Source organism: Sinocyclocheilus anshuiensis, unplaced genomic scaffold, assembly GCF_001515605.1.
Source record: "Sinocyclocheilus anshuiensis isolate Anshui unplaced genomic scaffold, SAMN03320099.WGS_v1.1 scaffold1079, whole genome shotgun sequence".
NCBI classification, from domain to species: Eukaryota; Metazoa; Chordata; class Actinopteri; order Cypriniformes; family Cyprinidae; genus Sinocyclocheilus; species Sinocyclocheilus anshuiensis.
This window is the reverse complement of record NW_015548207.1, coordinates 3,318,891-3,345,741: the sequence shown is the minus strand read 5'-3', so window position 1 is coordinate 3,345,741 and position 26,851 is coordinate 3,318,891. Positions and strand designations below refer to the sequence as shown.

At 35.3% G+C, this 26,851-nt stretch overlaps 3 protein-coding genes and 1 pseudogene across 3 annotated transcripts in view; 1 reads left to right on the top strand and 3 right to left on the bottom strand.

Annotated features, from left to right (window-relative positions):
* LOC107653580 (tudor domain-containing protein 5-like) overlaps window positions 1–1,094 on the bottom strand; it is a 12,688-nt gene extending 11,594 nt beyond the window's left edge. Inside the window, 2 exon segments of the mRNA XM_016440317.1 lie at window positions 561–797; window positions 1,047–1,094. Coding sequence (XP_016295803.1) covers window positions 561–789 — 229 coding nt within the window. The 5' untranslated portion in view covers window positions 790–797; window positions 1,047–1,094.
* Window positions 1,095–2,676: 1,582 nt separating this feature from the next.
* Window positions 2,677–5,358, top strand: LOC107653553 (podocin-like). The gene is made up of 8 exons (XM_016440293.1): window positions 2,677–2,977; window positions 3,057–3,160; window positions 3,281–3,353; window positions 3,753–3,835; window positions 4,517–4,720; window positions 4,797–4,852; window positions 4,929–5,007; window positions 5,092–5,358. Exons 1-8 carry the CDS (start codon window positions 2,677–2,679, stop codon window positions 5,356–5,358), a joined length of 1,167 nt encoding a protein of 388 aa, XP_016295779.1.
* Window positions 5,359–5,711: 353 nt separating this feature from the next.
* Window positions 5,712–16,745, bottom strand: LOC107653552 (axonemal dynein light chain domain-containing protein 1-like). The gene is made up of 26 exons (XM_016440292.1): window positions 16,652–16,745; window positions 12,976–13,148; window positions 12,793–12,896; window positions 11,625–11,694; window positions 11,447–11,532; window positions 11,306–11,362; window positions 10,753–10,861; window positions 10,240–10,361; window positions 10,015–10,155; window positions 9,828–9,932; window positions 9,599–9,719; window positions 9,382–9,483; window positions 9,122–9,288; window positions 8,977–9,046; window positions 8,640–8,874; window positions 8,342–8,559; window positions 8,275–8,288; window positions 8,020–8,113; window positions 7,424–7,611; window positions 7,246–7,336; window positions 7,033–7,134; window positions 6,853–6,948; window positions 6,639–6,758; window positions 6,214–6,299; window positions 6,013–6,143; window positions 5,712–5,830 (listed from the first exon to the last, which is right to left on the bottom strand). The coding sequence occupies exons 1-26, from the start codon at window positions 16,743–16,745 to the stop codon at window positions 5,712–5,714; spliced, it is 3,015 nt and encodes a 1,004-aa protein (XP_016295778.1).
* Window positions 16,746–18,165: 1,420 nt separating this feature from the next.
* On the bottom strand, window positions 18,166–26,663 carry LOC107653551 (nardilysin-like; annotated as a pseudogene).
* Between the last annotated feature and the right edge of the window lie 188 nt (window positions 26,664–26,851).

The window sequence follows — 26,851 nt, the reverse complement described above, 5'->3', positions numbered from 1 at the left end:
TGAGTTCAGCTCATGAAAAATGGGGGCAAAAACAAAAGTGTTGCGTTTATAATTTTGTTCAGTGTATATATAATTTTATTTCAAGGAACAAAAATATTTGTTAATTGTTTTAGTTTTAGTTAAATTTTAACAACCCCAGTCCCACACACAAATGTTTTGCATGTGCAGTGGTCAAATCAATGCTGCATTCGTTCCAAACCGAATGACCTGAACCGAAAATATTCGGTATGAATTCATGTACCGTTACACCCCTACTTTTAGCAGATGTAAAGGCTAAACTGAGCTAAAATATTGATATTAAAAGAAATTAAAATATCTATAGATTAAAATACTGATGATTCATCTTGCACTTGTGGGCGTGTCCAAATGTTTGTCCAATCAAATGCCCACTAGACTGAAAAAAGACCCTCCCCTAATACCAAACGCTTATGACTAACAATAGAATGTAGGAATTTAATGGTGTATTCAAGAGGGTTTAGCATAATTATGCAGAACAGTCGTTCTCTAGGCCATAAATACTGATTTACCAGCAAACAAAAGGAATAAAATACTAGTATCACCTTTCAACATGATGCTGCCGTCGAGGTGGTATTCCAAGTGCACAACATCCGGCATTTCCTTGACCATATCCAAAACATTTCTGAATCCCTGTAACCTGAGGGGCATGGGGAAGCCCAGCATGGTCTGGTAGTCCTTCTTGAGCTGCTCAGGGGTCAAACCATGCTTAGCAGAGACCAGAAGAGAGCGGACATCCTTCTTCAAACCCGTGAGGAGCTGATCTTGGGTCATTCTGACAGCTAAAAACACAAGAGCACATAATTTACTTACTTGACAGCTGACAAAAACATGACAGTTTAAACGTAAATGTGATTCCCTCATGATGTCGACACCCGTTAGACAAAAAATGTCACTGTTCACTTTATTGACAATACTGCTTTAACGCAAAATGCACGTGTCTATTTATGATAACCCCGAAATCATGGCGTAGCTTTAAACGTATATGTATGCATTTATATTATTAATGTGTTTTATGGGCGACAGGTTACCTTTTGTACAAGATAAACGCGTTCTGTCGTTCTGTGAAGATCGCGCGACAGGCCACGTTTTTTAAAAATGGGAATTTTGCATCACAGGTGCGCGAGCGCGATGACGTCAATGGAGCGGGCCTCAAAAAATATCCTCCGAGATTGATTTTATAACAGGAGTGCATGCAGAAGTGCAGGTGAAAGCGTATTTCATCAGCGTCTGTGTGGGCAGAAGCAGCAGACTTCCTGAGGCACGTGCTACATCAGCGTTCAATAAGCTGCTCGCGCTGACACTGCACTTTCTGACTTTACACACAGCTTCTTTTCTGATGTATAGCTACTTTTGCTTTTTTCATATGCTTTTTTTAAACATACAGTATAATTTTCCATTTTTCTTAAATAAATTAAATAAAACGTATACAAAGATATGCTACAAAACTACAGGGCCTAAATGTGTAAATAAGTGTTAAAAAATTTGTTTTAAATAGGCTAGCCTACAAGCATTCAGTTTATGATGTTAAAAAAAGCGGTTTGCATTATAAAAAAAAAAAGGCCAATTTATATTTGAAAATAAAGTGTTTTGCAATAAAAAATGGTCAGGCATATCAACAAAACTGATACATTTTGGCAGATTTATAACAGTTTATTTAAAAAAGAAGTCTTGTTTTGTATAAATTTATAGTTTTTTAATTAATTTATTATTTTGTATTTTTAATCAAAATTTTTATTCTAAATCTAAATAGTAAATATAAATTAAAATGTGTATTTTCTTGTGCGTGCGTGTGTGAATGTGACCCTGCCTGTGAAAATAAGTATTTTTTTTGTGATTTACGGTTTTCTACATAAAATCATCCTTCATAAAGATGTGAAGAACATTCTGTGAAATAACCTTTATATCTTTAATATTGACTGAGTAAAGCCATGTCAAAGATTGAAATCATAGTGAAATTAATTGTTGAAATCAAACTTTGATGCTTATATATATATATATATATATATATATATATATATAAACACACACACACATACATATAAATAAACATGACCTTGGTATTAAACAAAGATCTTAAAAAGAGAACATGAACTATAATCTTAATATCCTTCCTATTAATACTAAACTTAATAATAATTATATAAATGGCGTTTCACAAAACATTTTGCATTGCCTTTTTATCAAATAATTTTCCATTTACAACACTATGAGGTGAAGGTGAATGTAAAATAACGTAATGCAAAAAGTAACCCAGTTTTGTTACAAACAATGACTTTTTCCCCAGATTTTCCCAGATAACCATTTTCTAAAAATGCTGTCTTATTTAATTATATTTATATATTTACTAAAACAAATACATAAATATTAGACGGACGGACAGGCAGATAGACAGATAGATAGATAGATAAATAGATAGATACTTTTTTAAAACACATTATGTTCCATTCAGCACCTCTGTATAGGTCATTACGACTGTGTAAAAATCATTAGAAGAGCACAAACACTCCCCTGTCATCACATGAACCTGCACAGGCCTACAGAGATACTCCCTTTTCAGAACCACAGAAGTCCACAGGAGCAGATCAGACACCAGATGAACCATCACAACAGATGCTCCTCTCACTGATCACTGGATGCTTCTTATGAGGGCGGCCAATAATGGAGAAAAGAGCAGAAACATCTCAGCATTCTTCAAGATCTGGACGGGTAAAGAGAGAGCCATCACCTTCTGCTAAAGAGAGGAAAACCAAAGCGCCCAAATCCATCAAGCTCCAAGAGCCCCACAAAAGAAAAGAAAAACCAGAAGTGACAGAAGAAGAAGAAGAAGAAAGAGGTGACGCTAACGAGGCTCAAATCATCTCCAGCAGCACTGTAGTAAACGTAGACAGTGTGAGGGAACGAATAAAAGAAGATCGAGAGGAGTTACTGGGATTACTGGAGACCGAAGGGCCTGGAGAAGGTAAGTGTGGAGAAGAAAACATCTCAGAAAAGATGGAGAACCTACAGTATGTTCTTTTGTCTTTAATATTTCGCTAAAGCCTTGAAGAAGAGATACCTTGGAGTTTGTGAGCTACTTCTGATCATTTTGGTCCTGTCTGTGGTGATCTTCTTCTTTCCTATTGCCATATGGTTCTGTGTGAAGGTATGCTTTTAACTTGTGGGATTAAATAATAAAAAATATTATAATGTATTTGGTAACTGTGTTCAGGTCCATTAACTTTTATTTATAAATGTTATTATGTATAAAATTGTTTATTTGTAGATTGTGAGAGAACATGAGAGAGCTGTGAAATTTCGGTTGGGGCATTTATTGCAGAAGAGACCAAGGGGCCCTGGTACATTTTAATTTACATATTAACACTTTTACAGTTAGCCAGGTTCTAGTTATTATTAAATACATTTCATTTTAAATATATTTTCATTATTTACTTATTTGATTTGTATGTTTATATTTATTTTATATTTTAATATTACTTTATAATTGTTAATGTTACATTAAAATTTTAAAGCTAATATCATTTTTAATTAATATGTTAATGATTTTAATGCTATTTTAGTATGTGAATATTAAGAATTCATTTTAACATTTTAATAATTTATGTTTGTGGACTTTAACAGTTTATTTAAATAAAATAATTTAAATTTGTATACATTTATAGTTTTTTAATTACTTAATTAGTTTGTATTTTTAATCAAAAATGTTATTCTTTTATTCTTTATTAATTTTGCTGCAGGGCTGATGTTTTATTTCCCATTTTTGGATGTGTGCCATATAGTGGACATTCGTCTGAAAATACTGAAGATCCCTCCTCACACGGTAATTTCTTTGTCTCAAAAGTAACAAAAAAAAGTCTCCGTATTTTCTGCTCATAGACCTTAATCAGGTTAGACGCCATATTGAATTTAACATGGATGAAAACGAGTATGTAAGAGATGACTTATAGCATTCACAATGGAACTCACTGTATAAAAGTCTAAGATCATGTATTTTCAAAACTCAAACTGTTTTACGGTTTTTGTCTACTGAAAGTTTTTTCGAAAATACATTTTGTCTGCTGAACAGTCGACATGTTGCTGTACAACAGTACAGTCCATTGAACACATTGTACTTCTATCCCTCACAGCCTTGCTTTCATTCCTGTCAAAAATTAAATATGGTGCTACCCTGACTAAGGTCTATGTAAGCAGCATTGTATTTTCTGAGATGACCTCTGAGTCATTTAATGAAGTGCACTCTAAAAAGCTGACTGCGACAAATACCATCCCACTTACACACGTATGTAAACATGAGGGTGGCAACTGGTTGAAGACTAGCCCAATCAAAAAAAAAAACTTTAAAAAAACACCCTTAGGTCTCTAGATATGGCTTGGATCTTTCAAAGCAAGTCAAAAGTATTTTTATGGCCCATTTTATCGACTGCTGAGAAAATTGCAAGTCTAAAAAATTCTAAAACACCTCTCCAACAAGCCATATAATTTCATGTCATTGTATCCTCAGGTGGTGACCAAAGATCTGGTGTGTACCGAAGTGAGCGCGGTGTGTTACTATCGTATCGAGAACATGTCTGTGTGCTATTCCTCCCTCGCCAGTGTCCCAGATGTGCTGCAGCCTCTGACCCAGGTGTCTGTTAGAGAGATACTGGCCCACCATGCCTTCACTGACATTTTGCTGAACCGGAAACGGATGGCCCAGGAGATTCAGGTAAATGTCAACAGATATGACACCTCACGAGAGCTTGAAACAATACGATTTTACTTAGTCTTCATTTGTCGGGCAGGTCAGTTTAGATTCGGTAACCTGCAGGTGGGGTATCAAAGTGGAAAGAGCGGAGATGTAAGTACGTAGAACAAGATTAGACGCCAAAGGTTTTCCCCATCAAGGGACTCATAACATATGTCCACTGTTGCAGAGAAGAAATCAGTCTTCCACCTGAGCTGCAACACAACTTTGCTGTGGAGGCCGAAGCGAGACGTCAGGCACAAGTCAAAGTAAGGCCATAATTACAAAATGGGATTTGAACCCACAACTTTTTAGTTTACAACCCAGCTTTTTAACCACTATGCTTTGCACAGGTGATCGCTGCAGAGGGAGAAAAGGCAGCTTGTGGGGCTTTGAAGGCCTCTGTAGAGTCTCTCTCTGGTTCTCCAATGGTTGTGCACCTTCGACTCCTGCAGCTCCTCAACAATCTGCGCTCTGAGCAGCCCGCTGTGGTCCTCAACATACCTCCTGATGTCCTGACTCAATCCATCGACCTCACCAGTTTGACCAGACCTGCCAATCAAAGCCTGACCACAGGCGATGGCTCAGATGATGCTAACAAAGACTCGCCCATGATGTAAAGGCAACATGACTGTCAGTGTTCACTTAGGAAGAACAGTTTGAAACGACTAATTTTACGTAGACATGCACAATATATCAGTACTATATTGGTTATTGGATGATATTTGAGATCGGTATGGGTCAATATTTATTTGTGCTACCTTTAGTTACCTTTGCTCCATCTAACTCTCACTTTAACTTAATCTTTAAAAACACTAATAATTTACACTATTAAATGTAATCTTTAGCAAATCTCAAAATGAATATTAATTTTATGATATGTGCAATACAAGTACACTTCAAATAAAGATGTATCTATTGAATACTTCATTATTTTGCCCAATGTGAGTTCCAGTATGGTGCTTATTCCCATTTAGCGTTTCTTGGTGCCTCTGGACAGTTTCGGGCTGGTTTCAGGTTTCTGCCTTCTTGTTTTAGCTTCAGAAGGGGTGCTGGGGGCCTTGGGTGCGGGTGTAACATTATTTTTGCTCGCTGTAAAAAGGGTAAATATAGTCAGAGATTAGGAAACTGGTCAGTTCATGACATATACTGTATTGACATAAATAAAAGATTTCACAACAGGATCAAGTCGAATTGACCAAATTGACCAATAGAAAGCTGCTTGGTTTGAAACTGACTTGTATGAGTGGTGCTTCATAAATCACTACACTTACACTTGGTCTCCACACTAGGCCGAGCCTGTAGCTGCCTCTCCAGATCTTGTATCTTGTCCAGAGCTGCCTGCAGGTCTTCTTCGACCTTTAGCGCTCGTACCTCTGCACTGATAGCTCTTGTCTCTACATCTCTAGACAACACAGCTTATGTAGAGACCACTACAGATCTGATTAAGGAGAAATTTCTCCTCTAATACTTACAGAAGCTCTTGCTGAAGAGTTCTCACTGTTTCTAATGCATCGAAGGCTTCCTTGGCATTTTCAGTGTGAGGAGACACCCACAAGTTCTTCAGTCTAGAAAAAAATATATGAAAAGATTAATGTTTTACACTCTGTAGATGTCACAATTCACCATCAATGGAACCAGGAACACACACGTAGCGGGGAAAGACGAACAATACCGGACCCTAGACATGGAAAGACACAGGGCTAAAGTAATGGGACTAATCGAGATAACAAGGGGAACACAGGTGGAATCAACTGAACATAATGAGGACAGGAACGGGAAGACCAAAAATGGGCATAGAGGGACACGGAGGAAAACCAGGACATGGAGCACGTGGGGAACAAAACACAAGACACAGGCCTGACAGTAGATAGGAAGCTGATGGAGATGGATACGGTACACTCACCCCTGTAAGCTGGACTGTGTCCGCTCCCAAGTTCTTCTCATTGATATTGCCATCATGACCAGCTAGCTTCATGACTGAGCCATCTTTGTCATGTTTGCTAGCCTTTTCTTCCCCCTGTGGAGGTGATTTGGTGCATTTATTTGGTCCTAATTCAAACTAGCTGTATGGCTAGCAAGCTAATAGCTTATATGAAAAAAGTGCTAGTTACATATTCATCAGCACTTTGGATAGAATAAAGCCCAGTGGTGTCTTTCAAGGGTTCCTCTTCATCTTCTTCGGTATGTTCCTCTGGTTGTTGCTCGAGCTAAGAAGAAATACAAGAAAGTTACTCACATTCTGTATTAGCATAGCTGTATTCTACCAGAGAGCCTATGCTAATGTCACTCACAGACTGTGGCACAGTTTTTCCAGACAGCTGTAGCTCCACAGGGCTTCCCTTCACACCCGACAGTAGTATTCGACAGGCCTCCACCCACTCACCACACTCTTTCTGAACAAACACAATGCAGAAGAATCCATGGCATTTCAGGCGAGAACTCAATCTGAATCATTACTCAAGAAAGAGACCTTGGTTGAGAAGATCAGAGGGATTGTTAAACACCTGAAGTTTAGAAAGTTGGTAGAGCTCATTCTCGGTTTCATTCTGAGTTGAGCCCTTCCGGATCGCCTCCTCTACAATAGCCTGACAAGAGCTGCAGGACAATTTGTATAATGAATTTATGCTTAACTATAAGCAGCTCAGGTGTATCCTCTTGATGCATTGAGTTTAATGAGATTACCTTGTGATGTACTTGGAAAAGTAGTCAAGTTTCCCAAAGAGGTTCCTGGCATCCTCCTCCAGCTTCTCAATAGATACATCCACTATGACGTTCAATTCAGGCATTGGAAGATTCGGTTCTTGGACCGGCACCATCAGTAGCAGAAGGTCCACCATCCAGCGAATCAACTTGGTGTGAAGAGAAGTTACCTGATAACACATGATGAGATCATCACTCATGGCCTGGGGCATGGGCATCCAAGTCCTGCTCCAGGAAGTCCACCTTCCTGCAGAGTTTAAGTTGAATCTTGGTTAAACACCCCTGAACCAGGTAATCAAGGTCTTCAGGATTACTCGAAACATCCTGGGCTGCATTTCCCAAAAGAATCACAAGCATAAGTAGATCATAGAGACCATTGGTACTAATGGTTTCTACAATCTACTTAAGCTTACAATGCATTTGGGAAGCGCAGCTGTTCTGCCCTAAGCCATGAGAGATGATAATCTTGTCTTGTCTAGCCCAGGTCTGTTGGAAGGTGAGCTCCAGGAACAGGAATGGACAACCCTAACCCCTGACTTACGGCATACAAAAAAATGTTACGCAGTCCTGGGGTGTACCTCATTACCAAGCCTCATATTTTCACAGTTGAAAAAGTTTTCTTGAGAGAACCGGAATTCCTTCATTGCCTTTAAGACATCATCCATTTCAATCCTGTCACAGATACAAACAGGGAATTTGGACATGGTTCAACTAGAAACATGAATCAAGTCCTGTGTGTTTTGTGTCTTTTGTCGCAAGTATCTGCCCATGTTTTGGAGGGTCCATTTCATGTAGGATGCTACCTTAAAAGTTAGCCGCCCGCCAGTGTTGGCAGTAGATGAGGTATCTCACTAGGTTTTGCAAGATAGCTATAATGTCTGATCCTTGCATTTCTCTTACTTGGTGTGGGTTTTTTTTTTTAGCCCTGTCCCGTTCGGACTGTGTGCTGTCCACTAGCTGGAGAGCCTCCTTAGACTGATTCATTAAGTTGCCAAGAGCTTCCTCCAACTTGAGCCAATCACCCAAAGACTGCTCCTCTGGAAGTCCACTCAAGGACTTTAATCTTCTTGACCAGTACTCCATAGTTTCAATAAGCAACATTAGCGTTGCATGGATCCCTGTATAAACAACCAAGAGCAGACGTCAATATCTATTGGAAAAAAATCCAACGTGAGGAACTAAAGAACTTGGTTCTCACCACTTTCTCCACTAATACGGATTCCCAGTTGGTTTTGGAGCTCAGTAATGGTCTTCGCCAGCTCCCTCATGGCCTCCTGGCCTTCAGGTTGCCCTCCATTTGGACCAGGGTGTCTCCTAAAGAGCTGGAGACAAACCTCAATCCAGGACTCTTGAAGGTTTGTTAGCATTTCAAGTGTTTCCTGACCAGACACTAGGCCCTCTCCTCCATAACGCTCACACTGCTGTGTCAACACCTATATGTAGACAGAGATAACTATGATTTTTACATTTAAAGTAGAAAGTAGAACAGTTTTACAAAGATCATTGAGTAAGAAATAATAAAAATGATTGCTAACCTTTGACCATTGCTTCAGGTCTTGAGCCAGCTCATTTTCTGCAGACTTGTCAACATTCATATTAGGGTTCCTTATGAACCATAAGAGAGCAAAGTTCAATAAAAAATAGTAAAAATACAAAGAAAAAAGTATTTCCTTCACTGACCTTGATTTGTCTTTATAAAACTTGTGCCACTTGACAACGTTAGCACTGACAGGTTCGATAGTCTCGCACTGTTTGCTTTCCGCCTCTCTGAGGTTCTCCATGAAGTCGGTCAGTTTATCTTTCCACTGGTCAGTCAGTTCCATGATGTGAGAAACATCCTCAGAGTCCTGTGAATAAAAATAACATGGATATAACCATTAGTCTACATGTCAAAGTCTTGACAGAATGAGATATTACTGTAGGTACTGAAGTGCTTGTACCTTCGCTGTTAGGAAAACAGTGAAATGATCTGCAGTCTTGGCCCAGGTCTGCTCACTAATATTTAGCCGTCTGACCAGATTAAGTTTATTTATCTTTATTATCTGAAAGAAATATGTGAGGTATTTAAACTCAAATATTCTAAATTCTTTCAAAATAAAAGACAAAAGTGAATTATCTTTTGTCTTATCTATCATGTCAGGCTTGTCACAAAGTCACCTTGACTGCAAGACTGTAGGTGGCTTTTCTCCAGAGGTCCCTTTCATCATAAAGCTGAGACATCTGTCCTTCAAGTCTCCTTCGCTGCAGCTCATAAAGCTCATGGTACTCTGCTACAATACTGCAGAAAAGTCACTTTATTTCAACCAGACAGATATAAAGTTACAATGAATCAGTGTGAGTCTGTATTAACCACTATTTACACAGGTTTATGTATTATTTCACACACTTTGCATTGCGCTGTGACTCCTCCAAGGCTTTAGCGAGCTCCTCTTTGGCTTCCTCTGCCTCTTTGGACACATTCTCATCATGTTCTTTCATAGCACTCAGTTCCCTTTTACATGTCAAATATACAAAAGGTTAAAACAAACAGAAATCACGCTCAATCGACTATTTATAAGTTGTATCCAGCTTACATATTAAGCTTTGCAATGCAGCTTTTGAAGTGAACGATCTCTTTAGTGAGCCGACGGTCTAGAGCCTTCTGCGCTAAGGTTTCTGTGTGCAGACACTTCACCTGCCGTGGGATATGGTCGAGTAGAGCCACATACCTCTCCCTGGACAAGTGGAAGAGGAAGTGAAGTCACTCTCTAATGAAAACCCAGAGGAAAAAAACCGAGGTACAACTGTGTGACGAAGACCTGATCTTGGCGAGGAGGTGTCCTCTCTCGGCACATTCAACGCTGACCTGGCGGATTAGCTCGTGGAATACTATGTTGTAGATGTTCTGCTCAATTCGAACCAGCTCCAGTAAATTTTCAATCTAAAACATGATAAATATTCTATAAAGATAAAGATATACTTTTGTACTATTGTAAATTATTATATTTAGACATAATTGTGTAAACCATTATTGTTAACATACCAACCTACATAAATCTGAATGATACCTGATTTACATTTATAGTATTTATTTATTTATTTATTTGTTTGTATAATTCTATTACATTTTTTACACTTAAAAACTAACCTGCAAGAGATTGATAGTAGCATTTTGGTGACTGTATATTTCAGTTGTGTAAATCATCATTGTAAAGCATTCTATTTAGTCATAATTGTGAAAATCACTGTTGTTAATATACCAACCTACAAGAATCTGAATGATACTTGATTGATTGAATGATTGAATGATTGATTGATTTTTTTTAACTAACCTGCGAGAGTTCGGTTAGCTCTTGAAACTCTTGATTGACACCAGTTTTTTCCAGCATTTTGTCCATCACCTTCATTAACTGTATCACTTCAAGACGACCACTTGGTTTCCTAGTGGTTGTTTAGAAAATATTATAAATATTAATATTAATATCAATCATTTTAAACAAATGGAAAAGAAGAAAAGAAAGAAAGAAAGAAAGAAAGAAAGAAAGAAAAGAAAAGAAAAAAGTGGTTGTTTAGAAACTATAAATTATTAAACATATTTATAATATTAATAATATTAATAATATTTTTTATAAATAAATTAGATATACATATGGCTTCCTAGTGGAAAAATATGATAAATATTATTTAAAAAATATTGATAATATTATATTTATAAATATTATATTTTCATATATAAATATTTATACTAATATTATTAATAATAACTTGAAATAAATAAAAGACATATTTGCCTTAGTAATTGTTTAAAAATATAATAAATATTTATAATATTAAGATAGATAGATAGATAGATAGATAGATAGATAGATAAATGTAGCAACCTACATTGATGGAAAGACTCTTAGCTTCTGTTTGTCATCTTCTAGGAGAACTGTGAATTTGCTATAAAATAAATGAAAACAAATAAATCAAAGTACTTGTTTAGCTGTAGTACAACAAGACAGATATTCTTACAGACTCACTTACTCATCATAGCACTGCAGTCCCTTAAGGCCTTTGTTTTTTATGATGTGATATTCTTCTGGGATTAATGTTTCCAGTGAACTCACGTCCTTCAACCCAAAAATCAACAACACAAAGCTTCAACATACAAAAAGACATAAAGAACTTAGCACTAAATTCAGGTCATTCTCCTGTCACTTGCATTTTGATCTCCCTGAGCAGAGCTTCGTTCAGCCATTGGTGGGAGAGCATCACAGAGGAAGGATATGTCTCTGTTCAGATTCAAACAAACACAGTGAGCTAGAAAATGTCTCAGTGTATTGTAAATACAGTGGGTATAGAAAAGAAACACCCCCTTTAAAATAATCACATTTTGTTGCTTTGCAGCCTGAAATGAAGACGGACACAGTTTTTGTTTTATCCAGCTCTGTTTACTCAGTGCAACTTATAACATCCAAGTGAAAGATAAAACACCAACTTGTCAGAGGAAAAATTTAAAAATTAAAAAACAGAATCACTGAGCTGGAAAAAGGATCACCCTCCTAAAAATGACTCGTAAACTCAATCAGGTGTTGCTAATCACCTTCTCAAAGGCACACAAAGCCATTTGACTTTCAGCTGTGTTCAGCTGTGGTCATTTCGATTAGCTCAGCATGAAAAGAGCTTTCCTGGAGCATTTCAATCCTTGGTAGAGCAACTGAAGCAAACAATAAACTATGGATGGCAAGGCACTGTCAAAAGATCTCTGGGATAAAGTTGAGGACAGGCACAAGTCAGGAGATGGATACAAAAAAATTTCAAAGGCTTTTTCAATGCCTAGAAGCACAGGGAAGTCTATTATTAATAAGCGGAAGGTATTTGGTACAACACAGACCCTCCCTGGATCAGGACGTCACTCCAAACTGAAGGAGAAAAAGGTGAATGTCCTTGCATGGCCTCGTCAGAGCCCAGACTTAAACCCCACTGAAAATCTGTGGAATGACTTGAAGACTGCAGTCCACAAACGCTCACCATCAAAATGAACTGAACTTGAGCAGTTCTGCAAAGAACATTGCAAAGTCTAGATGTACAAAGTTAGTAGAGACAGATCCCAACAGACTGAAGGCTGTGATTAAAGCAAAAGGTGGTTCAACAAAATACTGACACAAGGGGGTGATCCTTTTTCCAACTCGGTGATTCTGTTTTTTATTTTTTTCTGACATGTTGGTGTTTTATCTTTCACTTGGATGTTAAAAGTTGCACTGAGTACTAAATACAGCTGGATAAAACAAAAACTGTGTCCGTCTTCATTTTAGGCTGCAAAGCAACAAAATATGATTATTTTAAAGGGTAAATGTAAATGTATGTTATGCATAATGATTCATTCCAACCTTCCAGCTCCAGTCAGAGAGGTCGGCTGGTTGAGAAAGTATTGGTATTTCTTGTGTCTAGCTGGATGGTGCCACACTGCATCAGGGCGATGCATTAAACAAACCTGGTAAATGAGGTAAAAAGAGCTGATTTAGTTACTAGAAACAATTTGAAAAAGGGAAAGGTAGTGAAGTGGCACAAACCTTGAAGTCCTTAGGAGTTTTGGTTAATCTGAGGGGTCCAAGTCTGTCTTGAGGACATGTGGTGGATGTTAAAGTTGCGAGGAGCTCGTCTGGAATTAAGTCATCACGCACTTGCAGGCTGCTTCTGTCTTTTACAGGTGTCCTCTCTCTCACCTGAGGAAGCTCTGCCACCACTAGACAGATCAATCACATACACAGTCTAGATAAGACAGATACATTAAATAGACACAAAAATATTAAGTTTATTTTATATATTTAAAACATAATATAAGATAATATATGTGACCCTGTCTGTGAAATCCAGGCTAAAGTCTCAAAATCTAATTATGAGATAACAAGCATCAAAGTTTGATTTCAGCCATTAATTTCACTATGATTTCAATCTTTGACATTGTCACGCCCATGGACTGTTTGTGTGTGTTTTGCTCCCAGTGACCCAGTTTCTCCCTCTTGTTGACTGTGTTAATTTGATTCCAGGTGTGTCTCCTTAGTCCCCTCGATTAGTCCCTCGTTATCCTGTGTTCATAAGCCCCAGTCTGTTCAGTTAGTGTTGGTCGGGTCTACTGGTTATGTTCGTGTGTCATTTCTCGTTCCTGTTGTGGATTTACCTCTGTGATTGTTCATTAAAAGACTGTGTAACGCTTCTCCGCGTCTCCTGCGCTCCTTCCTTCCGGAACAGTTGTGACAGAAGACCGACCTACAAACAGTTACCTCCGTGTGATCCCTCCGTTTTTGTTTCTGTTTTTTCCTCAGTGTTTTCCTGTTGTTTCCGTAGTGTTCCCTCATGGATCCCCTCGCCCGCCCTGAATACCTCCTCCTCCTGCTGGAGCAGGGGGAAAGATCACTCAAGGGCCATACCAGACTGTTTCTGGCCCATGCCGAACTCACCAGCTATCCGGACGACGCGCTCTGCACATTCTATGACGCCAGCATGAACACCACGTGCAGACCGCCGTCGTCCGAGGATAGTCCTCGAGCAGATTTCGCTGCCTTCGTGGAGTGGATTCTGGTGAGAAATGGATCGCCATTCACCATCTGCCCCGTGAATGATCTCGCCGGGAAACAGAGCTGGAAGCTGACTTGCCCCCTCTCCTTCGTCCCCACTGGTCCCGTCCAGCCCTGAGTGGGCTCCCGTTTCCCAGTCCAGTAAAGAGAGGGCTTCAGTCCCCGAGTTTAGCCCAGAGAGGGCTCCAGTTCCCATGTCTAGCCCAGAGAAAGTGCCTATTCCCATGTCTAGCCCAGAGAAAGCTCCTGGTCCCAAGTTAAGCCCGGAGGCTCACAAATGCCCGCCCACCCACCTGCTCCTGCCTCCTCCTCCGCTGTCGTCTGGCTGCCCCTCTGCTCGCCCTCAGCCCACCATCAGCACAGTCCGAGCTCTGCGGGACTGCCTTCCTCCAGTGTCGCCGTGGCTGGAGTATCCCTTGACTCCGCCTCCAGCCTCTAAGCCCCGGACTCCGCCTCGGCCCATTGACCAGTCCTCCCTGTCGCCCTGGCTCATCGGCTCTCCGTCTCCGCCTCGGGCTTCTCCGCCACCTGCTCTGCAGCCGTCGGTCGGCCCCCTGGAGTCGTCGGCCCTTCCTTCTCCATGGCTCCTCCCCTCCGTCGGCATGGCTGTGGCCTGGGTCCCACCCGGCTCCTCCTGTTCCAGCTCCAAGCCCTTCCTGTCTCCTCCCTGGCTCTTTCCTCCTGCAGTATGACCCTGGACTCCGTTCATCGTCCTCCTCCCGGGTGTCCGTCCTCCTCCCAAGTTCCCTCCGTTCCTTCCTATGTTGTTCCTGCAGCGCGAGGACACACCTTCCGGGAGGGGGGTGATATGTCACGCCCATGGACTGTTTGTGTGTGTTTTGCTCCCCGTGACCCAGTTTCTCCCTCTTGTTGATTGTGTTAATTTGATTCCAGGTGTGTCTCCTTAGTCCTCTCGATTAGTCTCTCGTTATCCTGTGTTTATAAGCCCCAGTCCATTCAGTTAGTGTTGGTCGGGGCTACTGGTTATGTTCGTGTGTCATTCCTCATTCCTGTTGTGGATTTACCTCTGTGATTGTTCATTAAAAGACTGTGTAACGCTTCTCCGCGTCTCCTGCGCTCCTTCCCTCCGGCACAGTTGTGACAGACATGGCCTTACTCAGTCAATATTAAAGATATAAAGGTTATATTTTCACGGAATGTTCTACATCTTTATGAAGGATGATTTTATGTAGAAAACAGTAAATCACAAAATAATGACTTAAGCTGGGTTTTCACAGGCATGGTCACACACGTGTGTGTGTGTGTGTGTGTGTGTGTGTGTGTGTGTGTGTGTGTAAAAAAATGATAAAATATAAATATTAAGAAAAGCAGAGAAGTTTGTGATGTGCCATAAATAAATATTTAATAAATATTTGGTGATATTGAATGAATGAATACTGAGAATAAATTAATGTAGTAAGTGATGTGGAATAATAAATAAATATTAAGAGGAAATATATAACATGAATTAAGAACAAAGTTGGTGATTAGGCATAAATAAATAAGAATAATAATAGAAAGGGCTTGTGCTGTGACATATATAAATAAATATTAAGAATAACTTATATATTTATATTTTTTTTTTTTTTTTTGTGTGTGTGTGTGTGTGTGTGTGTGTGTGTGTGTGTGTGTAAAAAAATGATAAAATATAAATATTAAGAAAAGCAGAGAAGTTTGTGATGTGCCATAAATAAATATTTAATAAATATTTGGTGATATTGAATGAATGAATACTGAGAATAAATTAATGTAGTAAGTGATGTGGAATAATAAATAAATATTAAGAGGAAATATATAACATGAATTAAGAACAAAGTTGGTGATTAGGCATAAATAAATAAGAATAATAATAGAAAGGGCTTGTGCTGTGACATATATAAATAAATATTAAGAATAACAAAAAAAACAAACTTGGTGATGGTAATTCAATAAAATAAATAAAAAATAAATGGGCTATGAAGAATAAAGTTGGTGATTTTTGGCATGAAAATTAATGAACATTAGAAATAATAGAAAAGGTTTGTGATGTGGCATTTAGAAATTAATGTTAGGAATAACGTAAACTTGAATAAGTAGGCTATTTATAACAGAAAAGGTTTGTGATAAACATTAGTAATAACAAAGAATAAATGTTGAAACGGAACAAATACAGTGGGTACAGAAAGTATTCAGACCCCCTTAAATTTTTCATCAAGTCCAATCAGTATAATCAAACACAGCTGGACTCAAATGAAGGTGTAGAACCATCTCAAGGATGATCAGAAGAAATGGACAGCACCTGAGTTAAATATATGAGTGTCACAGCAAAGGGTCTGAATACTTAGGACCATGTGATATTTCAGTTTTTCTTTTTTAATAAATCTGCAAAAATGTCAACAATTCTGTGTTTTTCTGTCAATATGGGGTGCTGTGTGTACATTAATGAGGAAAAAAAATTAACTTAAATGATTTTAGCAAATGGCTGCAATATAACAAAGAGTGAAAAATTTAAGGGGGTCTGAATACTTTCCGTACCCACTGTAAATAAATGGAATAAATTAATATTAACATTAAAGCTGGTGATGTAGCATGCTAAGAGAAAGAAAAAGTGAATGTAGATTTAAAAAATGAAGATTAACAAAGAAAAAGTGAGTGCTGTTATTATTGTTGCTGGATAATTGAGTTGACTCACTATTACTGAGAGCAGCGCTCGGTCTCTTCGTCCTGTGGCTCTCGGGTTTCGCTCCATCCGGAGGAGACGGGCTGCACTTGACGGACACTGACATACTGAGACTGTCTAGACTCGCCGGACACTGTTTACCTATGAATCACCGCGGAAAAGACGCAAAGACGCTAAAACATGAAGCTTTCTGCAGTTCTCCATGCTACAGCGCTCCAAACAACGCATTGTTTCGCTACTGCGCGCGAGCCGCTACTCCAAAACAGCAGCTAATAAAAGTTTGTTGCCATGGACGCGTCGCGTCGCGTCTCTGCGCGACTTTCCACAGTTACAGAATCAAACTCCAGAGACTCTTCTGACTAACATGAACACAATACTTCAAGAATTATGTCTTCTTCTATCGCTAACTTAGTCAAATTAATCCTTTTTAAAAATTCATAAGTGCTCTCATTAATAATGTAGCGGTTCAGTGATGCCATGGCAGCCAAACAAATGAGTTTGTTTACGGTGTACACACAAACTACCTCAAATAAGTTTGTTGAAGTCCTTAAATTACTAAAAACTGAAAAAAAAAATAAAATAAATAAAATAGCAATAAAAATGATAGCACATAACAAAATTACTAAAAGTTAAACTTAAATTAATATGAAAACTGAAAATATAAAAATTAAAGCTACAATAATATTAGATATAATAATAATATAGTATATCAATTCTGGCTAATATAGATAATGTTATATCTGACACTTATTGGCAACTAGGCTAGCCAATATTAAAATGTAATATTATTTTGTTCAACTAAATCAAAACTAAAAACACAAATAAGTTGAAGTTCTAAAATTACTAAAGCTAAAACTGACATAAAAATAAAGCTATATAAAAATATAAAACCCCAAAAATGAATAAACAGCACGTAACAAAATTACTAAGTTAAACTTAAATTAACATGAAAATATAAAAATAAAAGCTACACTAATATTATATATAATATTATGTAATAATAATAGTTCATAATACTATTATGAACTATTTTGAAATAATAATTCAAAATATTAATAAATACGATATAAATTATACAAAAATAACACTGTTAGCCTGGTTTTAAAGTTTTCTTCTTTCATTCTTTACAAAATGTAATTAGAAAGCATATTATGGTTTCTAATTACAGTTTTTATTATTAAAATGAACATTTAATGATTAGACATTTGGATAAAACATACTAAATACTATATCATCCAAATTTGAAGTAAGGCTTTGAGTCCACATCTCCATATTTTTATTCACAATGACAATTTAAGATAAAATACATTCTTAACTTAAAAAAATAATTTCCAGCAACCACTTATTGCCAATAAAATCTGATATTCAGTCTATATATATTGAATGATCTGTGTCCTCTAATATACATGAAAAACAGTTCTGACCCACTTGTATTCTTTATGTAACAGATGACGACAGAGACAACTGAACGTGTTTTTGCAGAGTTCCATCTCGAGGTAGCCGTGGCTCTTCAGGGAACTTCAGTCTCACTGGAGGATCTTATGGTAGGGGTGTGTTATTGATGGAAGACGTGAATGCCCGGATGTCTGTTATCCTGGTGGCTTTGGCGAGGACGGGCGAGGCGGGGAGTAAGATGAGCTTGGACACGTCCCCATAAGAGGAAGTCTTCGTTTCTATATCCTGAGTCTCTGGGGCTGAACTGGATTGATCATCTCCATAGGTTTCCTTCTCTTTCTCTCCGAATCCAACCACCTGCACGGATCATAGAGTGATTTGGTAGATGCTAACATGATCAACAGTTTAGTTTTCATTTAGTTTGTAATGGCCATTTTCTACTCTCTCAATGACCCTTTAAAATAGAATAGATTCAACAAATAAGTAACATACATGGATACTTAGTTTTCTGCTGCATGTCTGTGCTCCATGAAAAAAGATACCAGTTCATTCTTCAGGACATCAATCTGTTGGGTAAAGCAACATGGTGATTTTCTCACAGAATACAAATCATCTCAAACAATGCAGATTTAAAGAATAAGAATAGAAATGCACTAGTAATAAAAATCAGGCTGATATAGATAATGTTATATCTGATAACCAATAAATGGCCAGTATTAAAATTCTATATTATTTTATCTAAATAAATAAAAAAATAACAGCATAACCAAGGCATAAGTAAGTAAATAAATAAACAAACAAAAATAAAAAAGGTTTAGAAAAAAGGTTGGTGATGTGGCATGCATGCATAAATAAAGAAATAAATGATAAAAAAAAACATTGGTGATGTGGCATGAATATAGAAATAAAATAAAATAAAATAAATAGTAAGCCCAACAAAAAAGTTAGTAATGTTGCATAAATATACTGTATAAAAAATATTAACACTAATAAATAAGGCTGGGTACAGGGCATAAATAACTAACTAAATAAATGCTAGAACAAAAACATTGGTGATGCGGCATAAATATATAAATAAAATATATATATTAATTCTAATAAAAAAGTTAGCAATGTGGCATAAAATAAAATAAAAGATTAACACTAATAATAAATAAGGTTGGGTACGTGGCATAAATATATGAATGAATGAATACTAAAGAAACGTTGGTGATGTGGCATAAATATAGAAATAAAATAAATATTATATCTAACAAACAAAAAGGTTGGTGTTGTGCCATAAATAAATAAATATTAAGACTAACAAAATATGGTTGGTGGCACAAATAAATCAATAAATCAATCAATATTAATACTAACAAAAAAAGTTGGTGATGTGGAATAATTACAATTTTATTCTTTTTATCTAAACAAATTCAAAATAAAACAAAAAAACTAAAACCAGTCATTTCAAATGCTACAAGTCAATTCAGGAATCACATTATAATGTACAGTATGAAAAATGTAAATACATTTTGAGATTTGCTAGATTACATTTAAAAGTGTTAATAAATAAAAGTGTGAGTAATCATAAAGAATAGGAATATATGGACTGATTTCTCACTTCTTTATTGAGCCTGTCAAAGACATACTGCTGCGTGATCACTTCAAACCAGTTCCTGTCCACTTCTTCCCCGAGCTGCGTGTCTTCACACTCCTTCAGCTTGATTAGGGCTGTCACTTGAGTTTGAAAAGCCTCTTCTGACAAGTTAACCATCTTCTCCCCAAAGTTGACTAGAAAAGCTTCAATTTTACCTTCCACAAAGTCAGTGCTACGAGAGACTAAACGAAAACGTTATTAATATTCACAAAGAAAACGGACTAGATAAAGTCTAGTTTTCCACATAAATATTGCCTGACCTTGGTCGCCTGAGTCTCAACGGTAACTGAGAAGCCAAGGACACTGGAGGTGTTTCTGCAGGATGGGTATACCTGATACCTGATGGAAGAAGAATCAAACAAGATCTGTGTTGTAGCAGAAATATCTAGACATGGAAAGACATGGCGCTTCATAACGACCCTAGAGTTTCCTTTGTCCCCAGGAAATCAAAGCAGGGTTCTTCCATGTGCATCTGATGAACACAAAAATACAAGATTTTAAGAAAGAAGGACAATACCCCATACTTTCAGTTTGAGCAACGATGAAACTCACCACAAGCAGCTCCATCAGCGTATGTTCCCCCAAGTTCTTCAGCCCCGTCTGGAAACAAAAACCACTTGAAGTGCAACATTTTGGAGTTTCTCACACAAAGCTGCTAAACGGTTTGAGAAGATCTGAAATATACAGCACATGAGTCACATGGACTGCTAACTGACCATTACCTGATAGTATACTGTGACTTCGGAGTTAGCATCCGCTTTATTGAGGGACTGGACTTTACATAAGTGATGCATCTGTGGTAACTCCACCACTCAGAACAGGACAGGAGGTTCAGCTGGAGGAGCTTTATACTGGAGTTTCCTGTAAAACACCAGGATGCTGTATTTGTCAGTAAATAAATTACATGAATAGAAAAAAAAACATGTCACTTATCTGAAAAAAGATATTATACTATGAATTCTACGCTTAATTAACCGAGCAGTTCAGTTTTTTGGTGACACTCCCTTTGAAAGTAGAAAAACCTCTGCATCTCCCCCATACTCTGATTCCTACAAATGTTGAATAATGAAAAAACACAACATAGTTTATTTTTTATTACATCATTTATTAAATTTATGGACTGTTGTGAATCTGCTCTAAAAAACATTAATATTTAGTATTTTCTTTCAGCTTAATATTTTTTCTTATGAACATAAAAAATATTTTATAAAATATATAAACTTTTTGTGGAATAAAAAGTGATTTTATTTTATTTTACTACCAAAAATTAACCTGATAACGTAACATGCATTACATGTAACATCACCTCAAAATTAACAAAAAATAATTTTATAATATATAAAAATTAAGTATTGTAAGTATACATTCTTGTAAGTAAATTGAATAAATACAAAGTTTTATTTTGTTGTTTTACCTCCAGAAAGTAACCTGATAATGTAACACATATTACATGTAACATGTTACCTAAACATTACAATTTTTTTATAAAATATATAAAATTAACTTTTGTAAGTATAACTTTTTCTAAGCAGAACTTTTTGTAATTAAATAAAAGAAAAGTGATTTTACTTAGTTATTTTACTTGTAAAAAGTAACTTAATAACGTAACATGCATTACATGTAACATCACCTCAAAATTAACAAAAGATAATTTTATAATATATAAAAATTGAGTATTGTAAGTATACATTCTTGTAAGTAAATTGAATAAATACAAAGTTTTATTTTGTTGTTTTACCTCCAGAAAGTAACCTGATAATGTAACACTCATTACATGTAACATGTTACCTAAACATTACAATTTTTTAATAAAATATATAAAATGAACTTTTGTAAATATAACTTTTTCTAAGTAGAACTTTTTGTAATTAAATAAAAGTGATTTTATTTAGTTATTTTACTTGTAAAAAGTAACTTAATAACGTAACATGCATTACATGTAACATCACCTCAAAATTAACAAAAAATAATTTTATAATATATAAAAATTAAGTATTGTAAGTATACATTCTTGTAAGTAAATTGAATAAATACAAAGTTTTATTTTGTTGTTTTACCTCCAGAAAGTAACCTGATAATGTAACACATATTACATGTAACATGTTACCTAAACATTACAATTTTTTTATAAAATATATAAAATTAACTTTTGTAAGTATAACTTTTTCTAAGCAGAACTTTTTGTAATTAAATAAAAGAAAAGTGATTTTACTTAGTTATTTTACTTGTAAAAAGTAACTTAATAACGTAACATGCATTACATGTAACATCACCTCAAAATTAACAAAAAATAATTTTATAATATATCAAAATTAAGTATTGTAAGTATACATTCTTGTAAGTAAATTGAATAAATACAAAGTTTTATTTTGTTGTTTTACCTCCAGAAAGTAACCTGATAATGTAACACTCATTACATGTAACATGTTACCTAAACATTACAATTTTTTAATAAAATATATAAAATGAACTTTTGTAAATATAACTTTTTCTAAGTAGAACTTTTTGTAATTAAATAAAAGTGATTTTATTTAGTTATTTTACTTGTAAAAAGTAACTTAATAACGTAACATGCATTACATGTAACAACCTACCTCAACATTACCAAAAAGTAATCTTATAAAAAATAAAATTTACTTTTTGTAAGTATATACTTTGTAAGTAAACTGAATAAATAAAAAATTATTTTATTTTGTAATTTTACTTCCAAGAAGTAACCTGGCAATGTAAAATGTGTTACATGTAGCACGCTACCTCAAAATTATTTTTATAATTTTTTTTAGAAAATAAAGAACTAAACTGAATGAATATAAAATATTTACTTTATTGTACTTCCAAAAGAGTAACCTGATAACATAATGTAACATAATTTTCTTGAGTTGTTCATTTGAGATTTAAAAAAAATAATATATAATAATAATAATAATAATATACTTCCAGCTCCTTCATGACCAATCAGCCAGGAAATGTAATGCAGGGGTTTCACTCTACATCCCACCATACAAACAAGCATATTTTAATGCCATTAGGACAATGCAAACTTGTACTATTACACCGTGTTGTCCTAGATCTTCATCCTCAGCAGGGTAAGACGCTTTCACATGGTGGATGGATCTTGACAGCTGTCAGGATGTGTTACTGACCTGTAATGTTTGCCCTGAGGTGGAAGAGCCCAGCTGATGGTCAGCACATGAATCTTTCACACAGGCACCACTGTAAATGTCACATCAAAGCTTATCAAAGCGTCCAAACACCCATTTAAATTCATGAAACACATGAGTAGACACATGAGTAGATTTGAGAGGCACTGAATCATATAAATAAAGATATTTAATATGAAATCAATGCAGACATATAAGTGATGAAATAATTTTAATGATAATATTTAAATAACAATAATAATAAAAGTACATATGAACAATAATATATTTTATAAACTACAATTATTATTTTCATATTAAACATCAGAAGAACATATTGATATTATTTACATGAACAACTAAGTAAAAAAATAATTTAAATTAAAATATGTATATTTAATATTTAATTTAGTTGTATTAAATTACATTTTTAAAATGTTATTTAAATATTTAATATTTAAATTAAATATTGGGTTATATATAACATATTACATATTAAGTAAAAAATTGAAAATGATCATTTACATTAAATTAAAGATCAAAAAGGCTCTAGGTAACCTAACTGACATAATCTATAAAATATAAAATCCAATGCTACTTCTGTAAAGCTTGTTTTGTAGCTTAAAGGTCTGAAAAATCCGCCCGTGGCTGGCCACTGTGAAAATAACCGAAAAGAAATGACATTAAAATAAATCCTGAGCAACACAGAAATATAAACATGATGTTTAACGTACTTACTTGTTTGGGATCTTAATAAAGATCTCTCGCACCCATTCTTCTAGGGTATCAAGTGTCTCTATTACAATAAAGTGTCCAAAATTAGACCCTCAATGTAAATATGAGGTTGGTACTGTGTATTAATTCACAGACAAATGATTTATTCTGATTACCTTTGGATTGCACAGCGAGCGTCATGTAATGAGCAGAGTAATACCTCCTCCAGAACTCTCTCAGACGCTCATAAGTGTTGATATTCTTCTCTTTGGGTTCGTTTTTCAGTGTCTGAGCATTTCCTGATGAAATACACAGAGACAAACAAATATCATGACAATCATTCTCTTGTTTGACATCTCAGAACGTTATGTGTATGTGAGTAACATGGACTGACCCCAGAAGAACTTGCTCATCGGATGACCGGCTTTTGCTAGACTTCCAAACAGCATCTCTTTGCGATAAGAGTCTAATGGCTGGGCCATCTGGTACTCTGTTAACAGGTTTAGACAATTTAGCTGAATTACATTTCATTATTTAAAGGAATAGTTCACCCAAAAATGGAAATGCACCAAACTTCAGGCCATCCAAGATGTAGTTTGTTTCTTCATCGGACGAATTTGGAGAAATGTACTTATAGATCACTTGCTCACCAATGGATCCTCTGCAGTGAATGGGTGCCGTCAGAATGAGAGTCTAAACAACTGATAAAAACATCACAATAATCCACACCACTCCAGTCCATCAGTTAAGGTCTAGTGAAGCGAGGAGATCCACTGGTGAGCAAGTGATGTAATGCTGAATTTCTCCAAATCTGTTCTGATGAAGAAACAAACTCATTTACATTTTGGATGGCCTGAGGGTGAGTACATTTTCAGCAGATTTTCATTTTTGGATGAACTATGCAGTTTTTGTGAGGTGTATTTACTGACCGCTGTCTACGGCCTCCACCTCCCTGTCACCCGCATCAGGAATCATCAGGGGACAACTGAAAAACTGCGCCCACCTGTGGACAAATAATGCAAATGCGGAATATTAAAGGCAAAGTTCACCCTAAAATTAAAAAATGTGATTGATTATTGAACGTTTAGTTCACCGATCCAGTGCTTCTCTGAGGTACTTTCTTTGAACATCAAACTTGGAGATGGTCCGCTCACAGTCCGTGGAAGCGTTGTCACTTCCTCCGTGTTTTTTCAGGAAAGCATCAAAGCCATTTTCGGACGGGTACTTCTCACTGCCCATGAATACCACTGGGACACAGAGAAAAATGGATAATGTGAATAAAAAGAAAATAAAAAGGTAATAATGAAATGAACATCAATCAACGCACTGTGTTCGAGGAAATGGGCGAGACCAGGTAGATCCGCAAGGTCACTGAAGCTTCCTACGCTGATACAGAGCGCAGCTGCGGACTGAGATAATATAGAAGTATTTTATATTATATATTTATAAAAATGAAGTAACTGTAAAGAACTGACAGTCACCTGTTTCTCTGAACGGCAATTCTTCTTCACCCCTTCACTGCATTTATTTACACAGCTGCTGCCTTCATTAGCGCTCTCACAATCACCATCCTCTTCCTCATCGGAGTCTTCCTCCTCTTCGGCAACTGTCTCTCTGTTACTTTCTGACTGGGTGAGGTCTGATATGAGTAGTGCTTTGAGTCCATTGCTCAGCTCAATGTACCTGAAACAGGTTTAATTATTTCTTTTCAGAAAATAAATAGCATTAAAAAAATAAATGTTTATCATCAACATCATTATTACTATTATTAAATAATAATAAAATAAACAACAATGTTTTAATTAATAACTACATTTAAATAAATGTATAATTTATTTTCTTAAATATACATTTGATAATATAATTGAACATAATTTAAAAATAAAAACTAATAGTAACAAAATAATCAATTACCTGATCAAATATATTAAAATAGCCTTTTAATAATAATAATAATAATAATTACAACAATGAATAAGTATTATACTTTTGTTTTCAAATACATATTTGATTAATATCATTAAATATAAATAAAATACATGAAACCTAAATATAAATAAAAAATAACATATTTTATATAATAATATATTTAATAATAACAATAATTTACTTTAAAAACGTTAAAATATGTTTATTAAAATGTATACATTTATTTTCATAAATAAATACATTTGATAATAAAATAAAAAAAACTTACTTTATAGTATGTATTCAAATATTTTATTAATAATAATAATAATAATAATAATATAAACAATTTTGTAATTTTAATTTTACATATTCATTTAATAATATAATTAAATATAAATGAAATAAAAACAAATAACAAAATAATAATTTACTTTATCAAATGTATTAAAATATGCTTTATTAATGTTAATATGTATAATTTTAATATCGAATATACATTTGATAATATAATTAAACATAAACAAGATAAAAACTAATCACAAAATAATAATTTACTTTACAAAATATACTTCATAAAATATTATTTTAATATTTATGTTTAATACTTACATGCATAATGATAGCAATAATAATAATAATAAATAGTAATAATAATACTAATAAATAATAACATGTTAACAATAACAATATATTTCATATTCTCAATTATTCATATAAAGTAATATATAGTATTAATATGATAACCGTTATTATCAATTTCTATTATATTATTATTAAATCCATTTACCAAAAATATATTATAAAATGTATACATTTGACGAATAAGAAACACATAAATAAATAAATAATTGCAACAATAATTATATTGTTGCAATTATTTATTTATTTATGTGTTTCTTATTTGATAAATTATAATCGATTATGTATTGATTATAATGCTCTGTACAGCACTTTGGTCAACCTTGGGTTTTTAAATGTGCTTTATAAATAAACAATGAATGAATGAATGAATATTATAAAGCATAAACTGTCTTTACCTGTATTTTTTGGGGTCGCTCAGTGATTTGGTTATTATCGGGTCGCTTCGCTCAGATTCTCCGGCTCTGTCAGGCTCGGGCTGGGAGACTCGCGGTTCGGCTCGAGCTGGTGGAGGTTCTCCGCTCTCTGGACCGGACACTTCACCGGCAGATCCACCTGAAGTTTTGGCCTTATTCGTCTGGGGCATTTTGACTCAAACACTCTGCATACAACAACCCAAACCTGTCAGACAGCATCCAAACACAGTAGATTTAACATGACTGACACCTGTCACGAATATATTTACGTCCTCTGCTGTATTAAAGGGGTCATATGATGCAATTAAAATTTTTCCTTTCTCTTTGGAGTGTTACAAGGTCTTGGTGCATAAAGATG